This window comes from Dipodomys ordii, unplaced genomic scaffold (genome assembly GCF_000151885.1).
Source record: "Dipodomys ordii isolate 6190 unplaced genomic scaffold, Dord_2.0 Scaffold42, whole genome shotgun sequence".
Lineage (NCBI taxonomy): Eukaryota > Metazoa > Chordata > Mammalia > Rodentia > Heteromyidae > Dipodomys > Dipodomys ordii.
Genome location: NW_012267258.1, coordinates 2,525,178 through 2,542,920, shown reverse-complemented (window position 1 = coordinate 2,542,920; position 17,743 = coordinate 2,525,178). Strand labels below are relative to the sequence as shown.

The following is a 17,743-nucleotide window of genomic DNA, read 5'->3' as shown; positions in this document are numbered from 1 at the left end:
AAGAAATAAGTCTATCTTAAGTAAATGGTCCAAGCAAACTCTTGAGACAGAACTGGAAAGTGTGACTCAAGTAGTAGAGCACGAGCCATGAGCAACATGACCAAGAACACAAGTTCCTAAATTCAAGCTCTGTACTGACACAAAAAAGACAAATTCTGGACACAGAATGTCTAAATAAAGATGCTCTCTCCCACCTGAGGGAAGCTAGGAGGAGGATATAGAATCAGAGGGAAACGGGGGTAAACATACAACAGAGGGGCCCATCAGCAGCACTAGACGTTGATGAAAACAAGCAAAGCAACTCAAGGCAGTGATGGGAAGGAGGGAATGAGAGGGAAAGTGCAAGCTTATACTAAGCAAAAGGACAGAAATGTACATATTACTTAATGTGGAAGAAAGAGTTGTATTGTCAGAGCTCATGAAATTCACCAAAATTTTTTTTTTTTGGTCGTGGCACTTGAACTCTGGGCCTGGGCGCCATCACAGCGCCACTTCCAGATTTCTGAGCAGTTTATTGGAGATAAGAGTCTCAGGGACTTTCCTGCCCAGGCTGGCTTTGAACCATGATCCTCAGATCTCAGCCTCCTGAGTAGCTAGGATTACAGGCGTGAGCCACTGGTGCCCAGCTTGTTTGTGACTTTTAAGTATCACTAGCACACAATACTGTGAAATTTGTGAAATTTATATAATCACTTAATCGCAATAAAAAATTATATTTTAAAAAAAGATGCTCTCTCCCATCTCTATTTAGATACATCTGGTCCATCCATTTTTGGGCTTCACCTAAGGCTAGCAGGCTCACATTGAGGAGAATGCATGGACTCCAGTCTGCAAAATGAACTCACCTAACAGAAGCTCCACCAAGAGTTCAATATAGTTTCAGTGTACAGGTCTAGACCTTGATGGGTTGTGATGGCTGTTCTATTGTCTTTGGTAAAATCCCTTTAGCTCAGAACTCTCTTCCATAGCTGTACTAAAGAAAAATGTGCTAAAGAGCAGTCTAACAGGAGAAAAGGGTTATCCCAGCTCCTGCAGGGTCATTAAAGCAGATGAAAATGTCATGCATGACAGGGCAACACCATCAGATAGAAAAGCATAGTAACAAATATTACATGCAGTTCACTGAATTGACAATTTAAAGAGACAGAAAACCAGTCTTTACCCATTTGTATTTCTTGAATATTCTTATTGACTCCTCAATACCAGATCCTTGATTCAAGACGCCTAATGCTCTTAGAATATTTCTATTTAATTTTTAATGAGCACTTACTATCCCACACACTATCTTATTTACCTATCATGGGGCTTGAACTCTGGGCCTTGGCAATATCCTTGAGCTCTTCAGCTTAAGGCAAGCACTCTTTTTTTTTTGTGGGGTCCGGTCGTGGGGCCTGAACTCTGGGCCTGGGTGTTGTCCCTCAGCTAGCTCAAGGCTAACACTCGACCACTTGAGCTGCAGCGCCACTTCCGGCTTTTTTTCTTTTTGCTTATGTGGTGCTGAGGAATCGAACTCAGAGCCTCATGCATGCAAGGCAAGCGTTCTACCACTGAGCCACCTTCCCAGCCCCAAGGCAAGCACTCTACCATTTGAGCCACAGCACCATTTCAGGTTTTCCGGGAGTTTCTTGGAGATAAGAGTCTCAAGGACTTTCCTGCCTGGGCTGGCTCTGAGCCATGATCTTCAGTCTCAGCCTCCTGAGTAGCTAGATTACAGGTGTGAGCCACTGACACCCAGCATTGAGGTTCTTTATATATAGAAGTTAAGGACTGGTTCAAGGTCACAGAGCTAATAAATAGCAACTGATGTTGGATTCAAATCCAAATGTACTGAGCCCCAAAATGGTTGAAAGAGCTGGCTAAACACCTGGTGGTAGGAGGAATCTGCATGTTCCCTAAAATGGTTTCCTGCATCCAGCTTCATTTCCCGACACTAACCCAGAGCACAGTGACGTCAAGAAATCTTGGGTGAATCAGGCCAACAATCCTGGAAAGACAAGCATCTATTTACAGTTAATCAGCACTATGCCAACCCTACAGGCAGTTTTGACAATTGAAGCCCAAAGAAGCAACCACAAGTTCTGACTGGGGCCCAGCTGGGGTGAGGAACCAGTCCTAAGGAGAGTACCGCCTCTGAACCCCTCCCAAGCTGACTATGCTGACACAGAAAGACACTTCTCTAAGACACTCAAAATTCATAGAAAGTAACCCTTTGCTGAAGTGAGTTGCTTCCCAGTAAGCTTAAGTCTCTAAATTTAAACTCTAGTACCACACAAAAAGTAGCCTTTCACTATCTCATCCTTCTCCTATACCTCAACCCCCCAAATGGCCCAACATTCTTATTTAAAATACCACCACCATTACTCTCTAGCCCCTTATCTCTTTTTTCTGTGAGACACTGATCACTCCTTAACATTATTTAAGATGCATATATATATATATATTTGTCTATGATCAGTGATTCACTGTAGCATCCCTCATGTCTAAAACTCAGAATACTCAATAGTTGTTAAATGAAAGAGTGATCATGCAATTAAACATTTTTAAAATATTCCTACCCCAGAAAAGTCAATATATGAGAAGCAAGATTGAATAATGCTTACTTCCCAGGAAGCCCTATCAAAACTGTTGAAGCTGGCCACTGGTGGCTCACAACTATAATCCTAGCTATTCAGGCGGCTGAGATCTGAGATCACAGTTCACAGCAAGCCAGGGCAAAAAAGTCTGTGAGACTCTTATCTCCAATTAGCCATCAGAAAACCAGAAGTGGCACTGTGGCTCAAGTGGTAGAGCGCTCATCTTGAGCTAAAGAGCTGAGGGACAGTGCCCAAGCCCAGAGATCAAGCCCCACAACTGACAAAAAGACAAAAAACAAAAATTGTTATTGCACCCTATTGTCTCCTCCAAATAATTCCCTAAAGCCCCCACATCTTACCCCCTGTCTCCCAAACCCTTACCAGCCCTAAAGCAAGTACTAAAGCAGAACATGGAGCTGTGCCTGGGGAGGAGATCAGTTTCTCCTCCAGCTAAGTACAGACCAGGATTTCTGCAAATTAAAAACTCCCTCTTCAGTGAATGCACTTGTCTTTAGTTATAGGTCACACTTTTTATTTTTGTAACCAACCAGCCCACCAAATTATAGGCTCAGGCCACTAGTAGGCATGCCAAACACTGAGGCCAGGCTACCAGAGGTACTGCCCTTTCTAGCCTGGGGACAAGAGTGAGAGCAGAGCACCGGTCAAACCTGAAAGGGAAAAGGGCACCATCACCTTGTTGGTAGAGGCTAGCAAGAAGCTGAGAAGCCAGCCCTCATTCAGGCAAGCTGATGTCCAGAAGAGATAGATTCCAGGAGTCTGCAATGGCCAAAGTGAACTCAACATTACCATGTCTAAAACTCTCACCATGCTCTTTACCAAGGCTGGCAAGGTCCCCTACAACCTGATCAATTTCTATGCCTTCTTGGCTTTATCTCTTCAACATCCTCATCAACCAATTTGTCCTTTCAATGCACTGAATGTGTAGGTTTTCTCCTTTCCCAAGCCTTAGCACAGGTTTTCTTTCTAGAAAACTCCTCCCCAATGAAACCTCTTGATATAATACATAGTACAAAAGAAATGATGAGAAAGTAAGACAGGCTCTGTTGAGGGGGTGGGTGTATATCAGAATAAAGAGGACGAATGTATGTATGGAAATAGGACAATGAAGCTAGTTGAAATTATTTTAAGGGGAAGGAATAATAAGGGGGCCTGACAGGAGGTGACATCAATAGTTACACTGCATACATGTACGGAAACATAATGAAACCTCCCCTACAACTTAGGAATGTTAATAAAAATCTTAATAGAAAAAAAAGTCTGCCCTCAGAAACTCTGTGTGTGCGTGCACACACAACATGTGCACTTATACTGGAACTTGAACTGAAGAGCCTCGGTGTTGTAACTTAGGTTTTTCTGCTCAAGGATGGCATTTTACCACTGGAACCACACCTCCATTTCTGGTTTTCTGGTGATTACCTGGAGATAAGAGTCTCATAGACTTTCCTACTCGGGCTGACTTTGAACTTTGATCCTCAGATCTCAGCCTCCTAAGTATCTAGGATTACAGGAGTAAGTCACTGGTGCCCAGCTCTGCCAAATCTTTACACATAGCTATAATGATGGGTGGGAGGCATGGATAGGTCCTGTAAGACTGGAGCTTAGAGAATATGAAAGAATCTATTACAACAAAGCAGGCAAGAACTTAGGACCAAACTACAGGAGCAGCCTTACAGAGAAAGGAAGAGATACACAGTAGCATAGAGTGATTACCAGGTACTAGGCCTAGGTGATTAGCTGAGAGAGGGTGTTATTTGCCCCCAAGATACAGTGTATACAAAAACAACAGCAAGTAGAAAACAGTATTTGCCACTGTTACAATACAATATGTACTGAGTATCTACCATGAATAAAACATGTTCAAAACGTAGTTGAGTACAAATGGAAATTCTATACAGAAATGGAAGGACAAAAGGTGAGCAGATGCAGCAGTGGTACTCACTGGACACTATGTTGAAAATAAACTGTACAACTTATGAGTGGGAACAGAAGGAAAAACTGGGAGAGAGCAAAGGAAGGGTGACTGTCTAAAAAGAAATATACTCATTATCTGACTTATGAAACAATAACCCCTCTGTATGTTACTTCTATAGTAACTAAGAAAAAAGGAATTTCTACATTTGGGAACTTCTATAGTTCAAGGGTAATGTGAGACCATTTCCTATCCAGTTTTTCTTAAATTATTCTGAATCTCTAACCTCTGAGGATTAAACACTTCTCATATATTTCAATCATCTGACTTGTAATGAGCAAACTCATGAATGGCCAGGGACCATTTACCAGCTAATCTCTATTCCCTGAACAAAGTCTGGGCAGCAAAGCCTCCACAGCTTATTTTAACATCAGGAAATCTTCAGACAAAATCCTCTGTGAACTGACCATCTGTCTTGAGGCGAGCTCACCTCTCTGTAACTAGGTTCCTTCATTCCAGCAAGCAGGCTAGCTCATTCCTCCTCTATAGTCCCCTCCTATCCTGCTCTGCATGGAGTAACCTCCTCCCTGCTGATCTACCCTAGTCACCTTTAAGACCTGACTTAGAGACAACACTGCCTGATTTGTGATCCTCTATCAGGCTGATCCTCCCTACCTCTCTAATCCCTTGTGCTTACAACTATGTAGCACCTCACCATCTCAAGAGCTCACTGAGATCACATGTATAAAGTGCTTTGCTATCCAGTAATTGTTAGCTATTGAAATAATTAGCTAAGGAACAACAATCTGGAGAAAATTTTATCTACAGGGGTCAGGGCTGCTGAGGTGGCTTTGTAAAGCAAAGGTAAAAGCCAAAACTCAGACTTGTTCCCTCTGCTAGTAACAATGTTCTGTCTCTGCTAAGGCTGTAAGTGTAGCTTTTGCTAGCCTAGAAATGAAAGAAGCTAAAAATATACAACCTTCCTATGTTTTGGGAACCAGAATCATAACAAACCTTAAGAACTAGAAATACAGGGCGGGGAAGGTGGCTTAGTGGTAGAATGTTTGCCTTGCATGCATGAGGCCCTGGGGTTCGATTCCTCAGCACCACATAAGCAGAAAAAAATGGAAGTGACGCAGTAGCTCAAGTGGTAGAGTGCTAGCCTTGAGCTCAAGAGCTGAGGGGTAGCACCCAGGCCCAGAGTTCAAGCCCCATAACCAACAAAAAAAAGGGGGGGGATTAAAAATATATTGTGAGTAGGGATGGGAGAGAAAAACAAGGAGAGAGGGAAGGGGTGACATTGTCCAAAAAGAAAAGTACTCATTACCTTACTTATGTAACAGTAATCCCTCTGTATATCACCTTTATAGTAACAATTTAAAAATTATTTTTAAAGAATTGGAAGTCAGACACTAATGGCTCACACCTGTAAATTCTAGCTACTCAAGAGACTGAGATCTGAGGATCACAGTTCAAATCCAGCCTGGACATGAAAGTCCATGAAACTCATCTCTAATAAACCACCAGAAAACTGAAGTTGTGTTGTGGCTCAAGTGGTAGAACACCAGCCTTGAGCTGAAGAGCTCAGGGACAGTTCCCTGGCCCAGAGTTCAAGTCCTGCAACCAACAACAACAACAAAAAAGAATTAGAAATACAGCCTCAAGGCAGTAAAGTGTTTTCCGGGATGCTTTCCTCTCTGAAAACTAGCTTCAAGCTCTGTAGAAGGCAGGGAAACAGGCTAGTTAGCTACTGACCATATTGGTATTCTCTCATACTCTTCTTTTAGCTCAGTGCAGAGTAAAAGAGAGAAACTTTCTTTTTATTTTGCATTAGAAAGGTGAGTCTATACCATTCTACTTTTACTCCTTTCCCCTTAAAAGAATACATAATACTATTATTAAAAACATTCCAGGAAATGGTACTGTAGCTTAAGTGGTAGAGCACTAGCCTTAAGCTGAAGAGCTGAGGGACAGCGCCCAGGCCCACAGTTCAAGCCCCACGACCAACAAAAAAAAAAAAAAACAATGCAAAAAAAATTCCATCTAATGCCGGCTCTCATGGTTCATGCCTGTAATCCTAGTTACTCAGGTGGCTGATATCTGAGGATCCTGGTTCCAAGGCAGCTGGAGGAGGAAAGTCTGTAATACTCTTATTCTCAATTAACCAGAAAAGCTGGAAATGGAGCTGTGGTTCAAGTGGTAGAATGTTAACCTTGAGCAAATAACTCAGGGACAGTGCCCAGGCCCTGAGTTTAAGTTCTGGGACTAGTGTAAAAATAAATAGTCCCTTGAGCTGGGCGCTGGTGGCTCATGCCTGTAATCCTAGCTACTCAGGAGGCTGAGATCTGAGGATCGTGGTTCAAAGCCAGCCCGGGCAGGAGAGACCGTGAGACTCCTATCTCCAATAACCACCAGAAAAACTGGAAGTGGCGCGATAGCTCAAGTGGTAGAGTGTTCCCCTTGAGCTGAAGAGCTGAGGGACAGAGCCCAGGCCCAGAGTTCAAGCCCCACAGCCGACCAAAATAAATAAATAATCCCAAAATCTGAATTTTGCTTCAAAAATTTAATGCTCTGAACAGTCAAAAAAGATACTGACTTTTTTTTTTGGTAAGTAGAAAACAAGAAAATTTAAGCACAGATGAAACTGCTAGAAGATGTGGATCTTCCCAGTCACCTCAGAATTACCATGGAAAATGAACTACCTGTAGGAAAGGGTCTTTGCTTCAGGCTAAGTAGTAACTCCAAACAGAGGATAAGACCTAACCTTTGACCCCTACTACTAGAGGCCAATGGTTCTCCAGGAGTTGTCAAAACATTCTAGCTGGAAGTAACTGAGGTCAGAGGGCTAGGACAGTAGCTTAAAGGAACAGACTCCACCACAAAAGGTCCTTCATCAATGTGAAATCAAAGTGTCGAGGGGACTATCTTTTGCTGAATGGGAATCAGCGAAGTTTCAACAAGCTCTCTTTGTTGGAACCAATAACAAAGGCATCATTTTGTCTATACTGATAACCAGAGTTCCTTCTACTCAGATCCAGAGAACTGTTAACACAGGCAAGCTCCCACCAGAGTCCCCTCACCCTATCTTTTCTTAGTCTTTCAGGCTCAAAACTAAGACTTCCCAAGTAGATCCAAGAATAGGCCTAAAGCCACTTGACATACTACATGTGTGCACATATACAGGGGGGAGCTACAAGTTTGATCCAATTTAAAAGTGATCTGGGCTGGGAAGGTGGCTCAGAGGTAGAGCGCTTTCCTTGCATGCATGAAGCCCTGGGTTCGATTCTCAGCACCACATAAGCAGAAAAAGCCGGAAGCGGCGCTGTGGCTCAAGTGGCAGAGAGCTAGCCTTGAGCTGAAGACCTGAGGGACAGCACCCAGGCCCAGAGTTCAGGTCCCACAACCGGCAAAAAAAAAAAAAAAAAAAAAAAGTGATCTGTTATCCAAAAGATACAGAAGCATTTTCAAATGATCTTGCAAACAGGGAGGAGAGGCTGCGAAGGCCAGTGAAAGAAGGTGTGATTCTGATCAAGTTACCTTATATGCATATGAGAACATGTCAAAATGAAATCTCCTTGTACTAATATATTGGGGGGGGAGATCTTGCAAACATAATTCCAGCTTAAAAAAGCTTTTACACTGGCCTGAAGGACTAACCAAGAAGTGGGTATATTCTATAAATCCCAAACTGCTTTGATGAGTTATAGGATAGAGTGCACAATACCAAAAGCACTAGGTACTAACCCTCAGGCAGAGATAATAAAAAGATCTATCTTCTTTCTGAAGTATAACAGAAAATAGGGAGATCAAGAAAGCCCACAAATTATGCTTTACCTTCACTTTTGCATCCACAGATAAATAAAAGCAACCTTTGCCAGGTGCCTAGTTACTCAGGAGGCTGAGATCTGAAGATTTCAGTTCAAAGCCAGCCTGAGGAAGGACTCTTATCTCCAATTACCTGCCAAAAAAAAAAAAAAGCTGGAAGTGGAGCTGTGGCTCAAGTGATAGAGCACTAGCTTTGAGCAAAAAAAGGTAAGGGACAGCACTTAAACCTTGAGTTCAAGCCCCAGGACTGGCACTAAAAAACAAATGTAACTCTCCACTTGGATGCTATGTTTATTTGTTTTTCTTTCCTACCTCCCCCGCCTCCCCAGACAGTTTCAATTGTAGCCCAGGCTGATCTGGCCTTAAATTCCGGGTCTTCCTGCTTTAGCCTCCTAAGTACTAGGACCAAAAAAGGTGTTCTATCAATTCTACCTGGATCCTTCCTCATTGTGTGGGATTCTTACTCTGTAAGATGTTTAACATCCTTGGCCCACAGGCACTAAGCATAGCACTGTGCTTGGTGTGATGACCAAACAACTCTTACTTGTTCCCCAAACCCCTTCCGGGACAATATCTCATTTAAAAACCAATTTAACTATAGTAACATAAGTCATATGTATGTATCACCTTGTCTGTCTATCTGTCTGTGTCTATACACATACCAAAGTCTTTTCACTATGTTGTCTCCTTTAACCTCAAGACTCTATGGAATAGGCATTTATCCCACCCACATTATAAAGAATGAAAGTGCCTCAGAAAAGTTACAGGATTTGCCCACAGTCGTTCAGCTAAAAAACAGATTACAAACTGGATCTGAACCCAAGCCTCTGATTCTAAAGCCAATACAGTCTTTTAAAACCAAGTCAGAGCCAGCAAATCTCAACCCTGCTACTTCTTCCCAGAACAGTTTTTGTGTTTTTAGGATTTTTTTAATGGTTTCATGGGAAACTCTGAGGCAATCTAGTGACTAGCTCTCCAGCTCCCTGCAAGGAAAGCTGGTAATAAACAAACAAACAAATAGAACAGAGGACTGGGAATGTGGCTTAGTGGTAGAGTCCTTGTCTGGATTCCATTCCTCAGTATCACATACAGAGAAAAGCCAGAAGTGATACTGTGACTCCAGTGGTAGAGTGCTAGCCTTGAGCAAAAAGAAGCTCAGGGACAGCGCCCAGGCCCTGAGTTCAAGCCCCAGGACTGGCAAAAAACAAAAACAGCAGAAACTGTGCTATAAACTAAGCAGTTCTTAAAACAGAGCAACCATCTCTTAAAGTGCCCAAACCCCAGGCTCACACCAGCTCTTACTTACAGAGGGACTGGATAATTGGAAAAGGATGTAATATTTTCCATTCTAGATCTAAGCAGAGATTGAGCAAGTTGGGAACGAAAAAAGCACCTACTGGGTATATGGGACCAGTGGCTAGACTCCCATTGCACAGCAACTCCATCCTTGCCATAACCCTGGGTAAAGGTGAGAAGGTAGTTGAACCGATGAGGGAGGAGAAGAGGATAAGAATTGAACCATCACCTGTATACAACAGCCTAACTAACCCCTTCCTCTACAAGCAAAACCTATCATGTAAATAATTCTATTAGTCCTTCATAGTTTGGGACACTATTTAGAATATCTCTCAATGATCTCAAAGTATTTTAGAAACTGATAAAAGTTACAGATTAATATAGTTAGGGGTATAAGAGACTGCCTATAAAAATAAAAATCTCTCCACGTCTCTCACCTATCCAACACACAAACTCCCAATCTATGTCTTTGCTGTGAGGTGAAGGAAAAGTTAAAGAATGTGGAAGAGGCTGGGAATGTGGCTTAGTGGTAGAGTGCCTGCCTAGCATACATGAAGCCCTGGGTTCAATACCTCAGTACCACATATAAAACGCCAGAAGTGGTGTTGTCTACTGGTGGCTCATGCCTGTAAACCTATTCAGGAGGCTGAAATCTGAGGATTATATAGTTTAAAGCCAGCCCAGGCAGGAAAGGCCATTAGACTCTAATCTCCAATGAACAACAAAAAGCTGGAAATGGTGCTGTGTCTCAAGTGGTAGAATGCTAGTCTTGAGCACAAAAGCTCAAGGGACAGGGGGCTGGGAAGGTGGCTCAGTGGTAGAGTGCTTGCCTTGCATGCATGAGGCCCTGGGTTCAATTCCTCAGCACCACATACGCAGAAAAAGCCAGAAGTGGCACTATGGCTCTAGTGATAGAGTGCTAGCCTTGAGCTGAAGAGCTGAGGGACAGCGCCCAGGCCCTGAGTTCAGGCCCCATGACTGGCGAAAAAAAACCAAACTCAAGGGACAAAGGACAGACCCAGAGTTCAAGCCCCAGGACTGACACCAAAGCAGGGAGGGCAGGGAGAGCAGAAAGAAGTGTGGCAGGTAAAGACAAAAGTGTCTAGACAGAGAGGTAGCTTCAGATCTCAGTACCTTTATTAGGGGACTCACTTCCTATGGAAGGAAGACACAATAAAAAGTAAAAGATTTAGCTTTGCCAAGGTAGGCAGGGATAGGAAGTAAAAACTCAGGGATTCTAGCTGCAGAGCTAAGCTCTATCATGGAATCTCTTCTCTTCTTCATAGACTACCACCTTAAAATCCTCAATTCCCTTCAGTGGCTATTCAGAGGAGTCCTGAAGTACCCAGTGAGGAGCAGGAGACAGGAGGTAATGTGACAACAGCACATTCTCTTATCTTTAAAGAAAAAGGTCCTTCCTCTAAAGTCATTTCTGAACTGGAATGAACCCCGGCCTTTCCTTGGCACTGCTACACTCAGCTCAGACTTTGGAAAAATGTTTCTCCAGAACAGAGGTGACCACCCTGGCACACTAGATAGCATGCTGACGTCAGGCAACCGGCGCTGCTACACCCCAGGCTCACTACAGACAGCTCTGGAGTATTTTGGTTTGGACCACAGAACCAGGCTCGCCTACCCCTCCTAGGCAACTTCAGGAGCAGAGGAGGATCTGTGGTCATACTTCCTCTCTACCTTGGCTTCTTTTTTCACCTCACTGAAGATCAGTTATTTCCACCATAACCAGTTCCTGTTTCTCACCAGATGTAGCAGTTGTTTCCCCAGAGACAGAGTTATGAAGCATTATGACTGCCACCTGGACTGTTCCAGCTGCAGGCCCAACAAGTCTCCAGCCAAAGGGTTTTTCATCCCAGATAAGGTAGCTAGAAGAAGAATGTTAAAAGGCAGGAAGCAATTCCACAAACTCCACAGTGGACATACTAGTGTTAATTTTAGTATTTTATTTGTGTGTGTGTGTGTGTGTGTGTGTGTGTGTGTGTGTGTCCCCTGGGATATGAACTCAGGGACTGAGCATTGTCCCTAAATACCTTTGCTCAAGCCTAGCACTATACCAATTGAGCCACAATTCTATTTCCAGCTTTTGGTGGTTAACTGGAGAGTTAAGGACTTTCAAGAGTTTCAAGGACTTTCCTGCCCAGGCTAATTTTGAACTGCAACCTCAGATCTCTGCCTCCTGAGTAGCTAGGATAATAGGCATGAGCCAGTGGTACTCAGCAATGTTAGTGTTTTATTCTTTTTTTTTGTTAAAATAAAGGTGATATATAGAGGGGTTACAGTACATAGTTATGTAATGACCAATGTCAAGTATTTTATTCTTGTAAAATATTTATAAAAATAAGAATATTTAACCAGGAGCTGGGAAGGTGGCTTAGTGGTAGAGTGCTTGCCTAGCATGCATGAAGCCCTGGGTTTGATTCCTCAGTACCACATACACAGAAAAATCCAGAAGGGCACTGTGGCTCAAGTGGTAGAGTGTTAGGCTTGAGCAAAAGAGCTCAGAGACAGTGCTCAGGCCCTTAGTTCAAGCCCCAGGACTGGCAAAAAAATACACCCACCCACACACACACACACACACACACACACACACACACACACACGTATATATTTAGCAGGGTGTCAATGGCTCATGCCTGTAATCCTAGCTACTCAGGAAGCTGAGATCTGAGGATTGAAGTTCAAAGCCAGCCCAGGCAGGAAAGTCAGTGAAACTCTTTATCTCCAATAAACCACCAGAAAACTGGAACTGGCGCTATGGCTCAAGTGGTGGAACGCTAGCCTTGAGCTGAAGAGCCGAGGGACTGCCCAGGCCCAGAGTTCAAGTCCCACAACCAAAAAAAAAAAAAGAATATTTGTTCATATGTGAAAAATGTTGTAATGTTCAAAGTGTGGGGAAAATATATAGTACAAAGATACATAAATATATAATAAATCCCCAACAGAGAATAAAGAACACAAACAAAAGATAGCCTAAATACATGATAAAATGTTCAGAAAAATGCAAAATAAAACAAAATAATCTAGGGGAAAGGTCTTATATAACAAGGTTAGCCGGGCACTGGTAGTTCATGCCTATAATCCTAGCTACTCAGGAGGCTGAGATCTGATGATCTTGATTCAAAGCCACCCTGGGCAGGAAAGTCTCTGAGACTCTTATCTCCAATAAACCACTCAGAAAACTGAAGTGGCACTGTGGTTCCAGTGGTAGAGCACTAGCCTTGAGCTGAAGAGCTCTGGACAGTGCCCTGGCCCAGAGTTCAAGTCCCACAACCAACAAAAAAAAAGAAAACAAGGTTAGTGGCCACTGGCCTGGAATTCATGATCCTAATGTCTCAGCTTCCTTAGTGCTGGAATTATAGTCATGCACGACCATATTTACCTTGAAACTTACCATTTCTTATTAATCAGATTAGTAAAGTGTATGAGTGTGTGTGTCTGAGTCTGTGTGTTGGTCCTGGGGCTTGAACTCAGGATCTGGGTACTGTCCCTGAGCTCTTTTGCTTAAGACTAGTACTCTTGGGCTGGGAAGGTGGCTCAGTGGTAGAGTGCTTACCTTGCATGCCTGAGGCCCTGGGTTCGATTCCTCAGCACCACATAAGCAAAAAGAAAAAAAAGCCGGAAGTGGCCCTGTGGCTCAAGTGGTAGAGTGCTAGCCTTGAGCTGAAGAGCTGAGGGACAGCGCCCAGGCCCAGAGTTCAGGCCCCACAACTGGACCCAAAAAAAAAAAAAGACTAGCACTCTTGCCACTAGAGCCACAGTTCCACTCACAGCGTTTTGATTGTTGATTAGAGGTAACAATCTCATTAGGGCTAAGTGCTAGAGGCTCAAGCCTGTAATCTTATCTAGTCAGGAGACTGAGATCTGAGGATCTTGGTTTAAAGCCAAGGGTTGTCCAAGAGACTCTTATCTCTGATGAATTTTCAAAAAGTCAGAAGTGGAGCTGTGATTCAAGTGATAGAGTGCTAGCCTTAAGCAAAAAGCTCAGAGATAGCACCTAGTCCCTAGATTCAAGCCCCAAGACTGGCACCAAAAAAAAAAAGTGTCTCATGGGCTTCCCTGCCCAGACTAGTTTCAAACCATGATTTTCAGAGGTCAGCTCCTCAAGTAGGTAGTATTACAGGGGTGAGGCATCAACACCTGACAGCAAAGGTTTTTAAAAAGCTAAACCATCTATAAACAGAGAAAACAGAGCTGAGGAGGCAGAGCACCTGCCCAGCATGTATTAGGCCTTAGGTCTGATACCTGAAACGGGAAGGGGAATGAGGACAAGGAATCTAATTTATCAGTAGAAAGAATAACTGACAACTTTTTTTATAAGGTATATGTCTCAAAGGTTTTTTAAAAAGTACATATATATGTATATGGGGGGGCGGTAACAAGTTAGACAAGAAATGTAATCACTACTTTACTTATGTAACCATAACCCTCTGCATACTTTGACCATAAAATTTTTTTTAATTCTAAAAAGAATGTATATGTGAGCCGGGCATCGGTGGCTCATGCCTATAATCCTAACTACTTAGGAGGCTGAGATCTGAGCATCTCGGTTCAAAGCCAGCCGGGACAGGAAAGACTGTGAGACTCCTATCTCCAATAAACCACCAGCAAACTGGAAGTGGTGCTGTAGCTCAAGTGGTAGAGCACTCGCCTTGAGCTGAAGAGCTGAGGGGCAGTGCTCAGGCCCAGAGTTCAAGCCCCACGACCGACAAAAAAAAAAGAATGTAGATGTGTGTGTGTGTGCGTGTGCGCGTGCATATCTTTTGACCCATTTCTAGCAATCTAAAGCAATAATGAAATGAATAAAAATACTTATGCCAAAAATATTCATCATGTTATTTAAAACAAAAACACCATGGGACTGGGAAGGTGGCTCAGTGGTAGAGTGCTTGCCTTGCATGCATGAGGCCCTGGGTTCGATTCCTCAGTACCACATAAGCAAAAAGAAAAAAGCCAGAAGTGGCGCTGTGGCTCAAGTGGTAGAGCGCTAGCCTTGAGCTGAAGAGCTGAGGGACAGCGCCCAGGCCCAGAGTTCAGGCCCCACGACCGGACCCAAAAAAAAAACAAAAAACACCAGAGAGATTTAACAATAGAAAGAAAGAAGAAAGAAAAAGAGAGAGAGAGAGAGAGAGGAGGGAGGGAGGTTGGGAGGGAGGGAGGGAGGGAGGGAGGGAAAGAAAAGAAAGCAAGCAAGCAAGCCAGGCCCTGGTAGCTCACACCTATAATCTCAGCTACTCAGGAGGCTGAGATCTGAGGATCATAGTTCAAGGCCAGTGAGCAAGAAAGTCCATGAGACTCTTAGCTCCAATTAACCACCAAAAAAACAGAAGTAGAGCTGTGGCTCAAAGAGGTAGACAGCTAGCCTTGAGCAAAGAACTAAGGGACAATACCCAGACCCCTAGTTCAAGCCCCACGACAGACCAAAAAAAAAGCAGGGGGCAAGATAATGCAGTAATAAAACATACATCATGGACTACTATGTAACCATACTCATGCTACTGAAGAACATTCAGACAAATAAGAAAAACACTTAAAATTGTAAAGAGAGGCTGGGTATTAATGGCTCACACCTGTGAAAGTCTGTGAGACTCATCTCTAACCATCAGAAACTCAGAAGTGGAGTTGTGGCTCAAGTGTTAGAGGCCAGCCTTGAGCAAAATAGCTCAGGAACAGTACCCAAGTCCTGAATTGAAGCCCAAGACTGGCGCACACACATACTCATACTCATACTCATTCTCATTCTCACTCTCATTCTCTCTCTCTCTCTCTCCCCCTCCCCCACCCCCATGTGGACTCACTCTCTCTCTCTCTCTCTCTCTCTCACACACACACACACACACACAGAGTAAAGAAAACCTGTTTCCAAAACTGTTAAATTTTTATTACTTCAATAATGAGAAGAAATAGTATCAATCCTCTTCTTTGAGGACATTCACATTTGTTTGTTTTTCAAAAGACCATTTGGAAATATGGTAGTTAGAATCTCCAAAATAATTTATGTCCTTTAATCTAACAAGTTCAGTTTTAGGTTCCTAGCCTAAGAAAAACTCTAAATATTAAAAAGGTTTTGTACACCAAGATGTTCAACACAGCATTGTTTATGATGGCAAACAGAAGCAAACAGCCTAATGTTGAATTATCAGAGTATGGTTGAGCAAGCAATGGCACATTCACTTTTAAAAATGTACAATTACTAGCATAAGAAAACTAATGAAATAAGCACCAAAAAGGGAAAAATTGATAAAATTATACATACTGAATATCAACATTGTATATAACTATATAGTGAAAAAAACATGAAAAGAGGGGCTGGGAAGGTGGCTCAGTGGTAGAGTGCTTGCCTTGCATGCATGAGGCCCTGGGTTCAATTCCTCAGCACCACATAAGCAGAAAAAGCCGGAAGTGGTGCTGTGGGCTCAAGTGGTAGAGCACTAGCATTGAGCTGAAGAGCTGAGGGACAGCGCCCAGGCCCAGAGTTCAGGCTCCACAAAAAAAAAAAAAGAAAGAAAGAAAAAGAAAAACATGAAAAGATTTAAAGTGCACTGGCTACATTTGGTCAACATTGTTATTGCTTTTCTGTATGTAAATCTTCAATCTCTTCTTTGTGAATTGTTCTTTCTTTTTTTGGCACACGCTCACACACACACACATGCATGCACACGCACGCATACACACACACTGGGGCTTGAACACACACACACACACACACACACACACACACACACACTGGGGCTTGAACTCAGAGCCTGGCCACTGTCGTTTAGCTTTTTAAGGCTGGCACTCCACCCCTTGTGCCACTGCTCCATTTCTGGCTTTTTGGTGGTCAACTGGAGATAGATGCAAAGACTTTTCTGCCTGAGCTGGCTCTGAACTACCATCCTCAGACTTCAGCTGACTGAATAGCTAGGGATTACAGGTATGAGCCTAGTTGTCTTGTATTTTCTTTAGAGAATAAGAATTACACTAAAAGAGAAGGGAAGGTGGAGCCAAATCTCTCTCTCTGGATAATGAGAGCATTCCCAAATGACAAAGAATCCATTCCATTTTATCCCTATATACACCTTCCCAGACTAAGGCTCAATTACTGGAAGGTCAATGGAATAAAGGTCCTCTCTGTGGTCTGGAGTCTTCTCAGTGGAGTCTCTGAACAAGGAGGTTTCTCTGACCAGCTGTTCCCGAGGGCTCTTTCCCTCCCCCAAGATCTATTCCAGCCTGAACTAATTCACCACAATCCCGGGGCTGAGGAAAAAAATTTCACCATAGCCATTTGGAACCTGATATTTAGCCCAAGTTTTTCCCAGCCCCTTTCTGTGTCCAAAGAGGTTCCTCAAAGCCTCTCAGATAGCTAGCACCCAGCCCAGCTAAGCCACTACACTTATGGCAAGGCCCAAATTGTCAGTCATCACCAGAGACATGTGAGGAGGGGTTACAATAGGGACAATGCTGTCACCCAGCCCCATCCTCTTGCCTGAGAACCTCCTCCTAAATGAAAATCAGGGTGTTTTCTGGAATGAGATCTTTTAGAATCAGTTTCATTAGTAAGTTAGCACACACTGAAGGCAGACTGCTGTCCTTCCAAAGCCCTTAAGAGTCCTCTACCACCCTTCTTTACCTAAGGAAAGTCAAGCACTGGCCAGAATATAAACATTTAAGCACCTGAGTTTGGGTTTAATCTAGTTGGGACCAAGACACTGACACAGACTAAACATTATCTTTCATTCTAGTACTATCAAAGTAGAACTCCAATAAACTCCCACTTTCTCAATACTCAGTAAAATGGGAACTGCTATTCAGACAGGGAGGCAAAGAAGGATCTTGAAAGTATTACAACACAAGCCGGGCACCAGTGGCTCACGCCTGTAATCTTAGCTACTCAGGAGGCTGAGATCTGAGGATCATGGTTCAGAGCCAGCCCGGGCAGGAAAGTCCGTGAGACTCTTATTTCCAATAAACCACTCGAAAATCAGAAGTGGCGCTGTGGCTCAAGTGGTAGAGTGCTCGCCTTGAGCTGAAGAGCTGAGGGACAGCGCTCAAGCCCAGAGTTCAAGTCCCACAACAGACAAAAAAAAAAAGAATGAATGAATTATAACACAACAATTTTAACCAC

General features: G+C 43.3%; 1 protein-coding gene across 1 annotated transcript in view; it reads right to left on the bottom strand.

Moving 5' to 3' along the window:
• Fmnl3 (formin-like 3) overlaps positions 1–9,773 on the bottom strand; it is a 55,957-nt gene extending 46,184 nt beyond the window's left edge. Inside the window, exon 1 of the mRNA XM_013018696.1 lies at positions 9,726–9,773. Coding sequence (XP_012874150.1) covers positions 9,726–9,773 — 48 coding nt within the window. The remainder of the gene's footprint in view (positions 1–9,725) is intronic.
• Between the last annotated feature and the right edge of the window lie 7,970 nt (positions 9,774–17,743).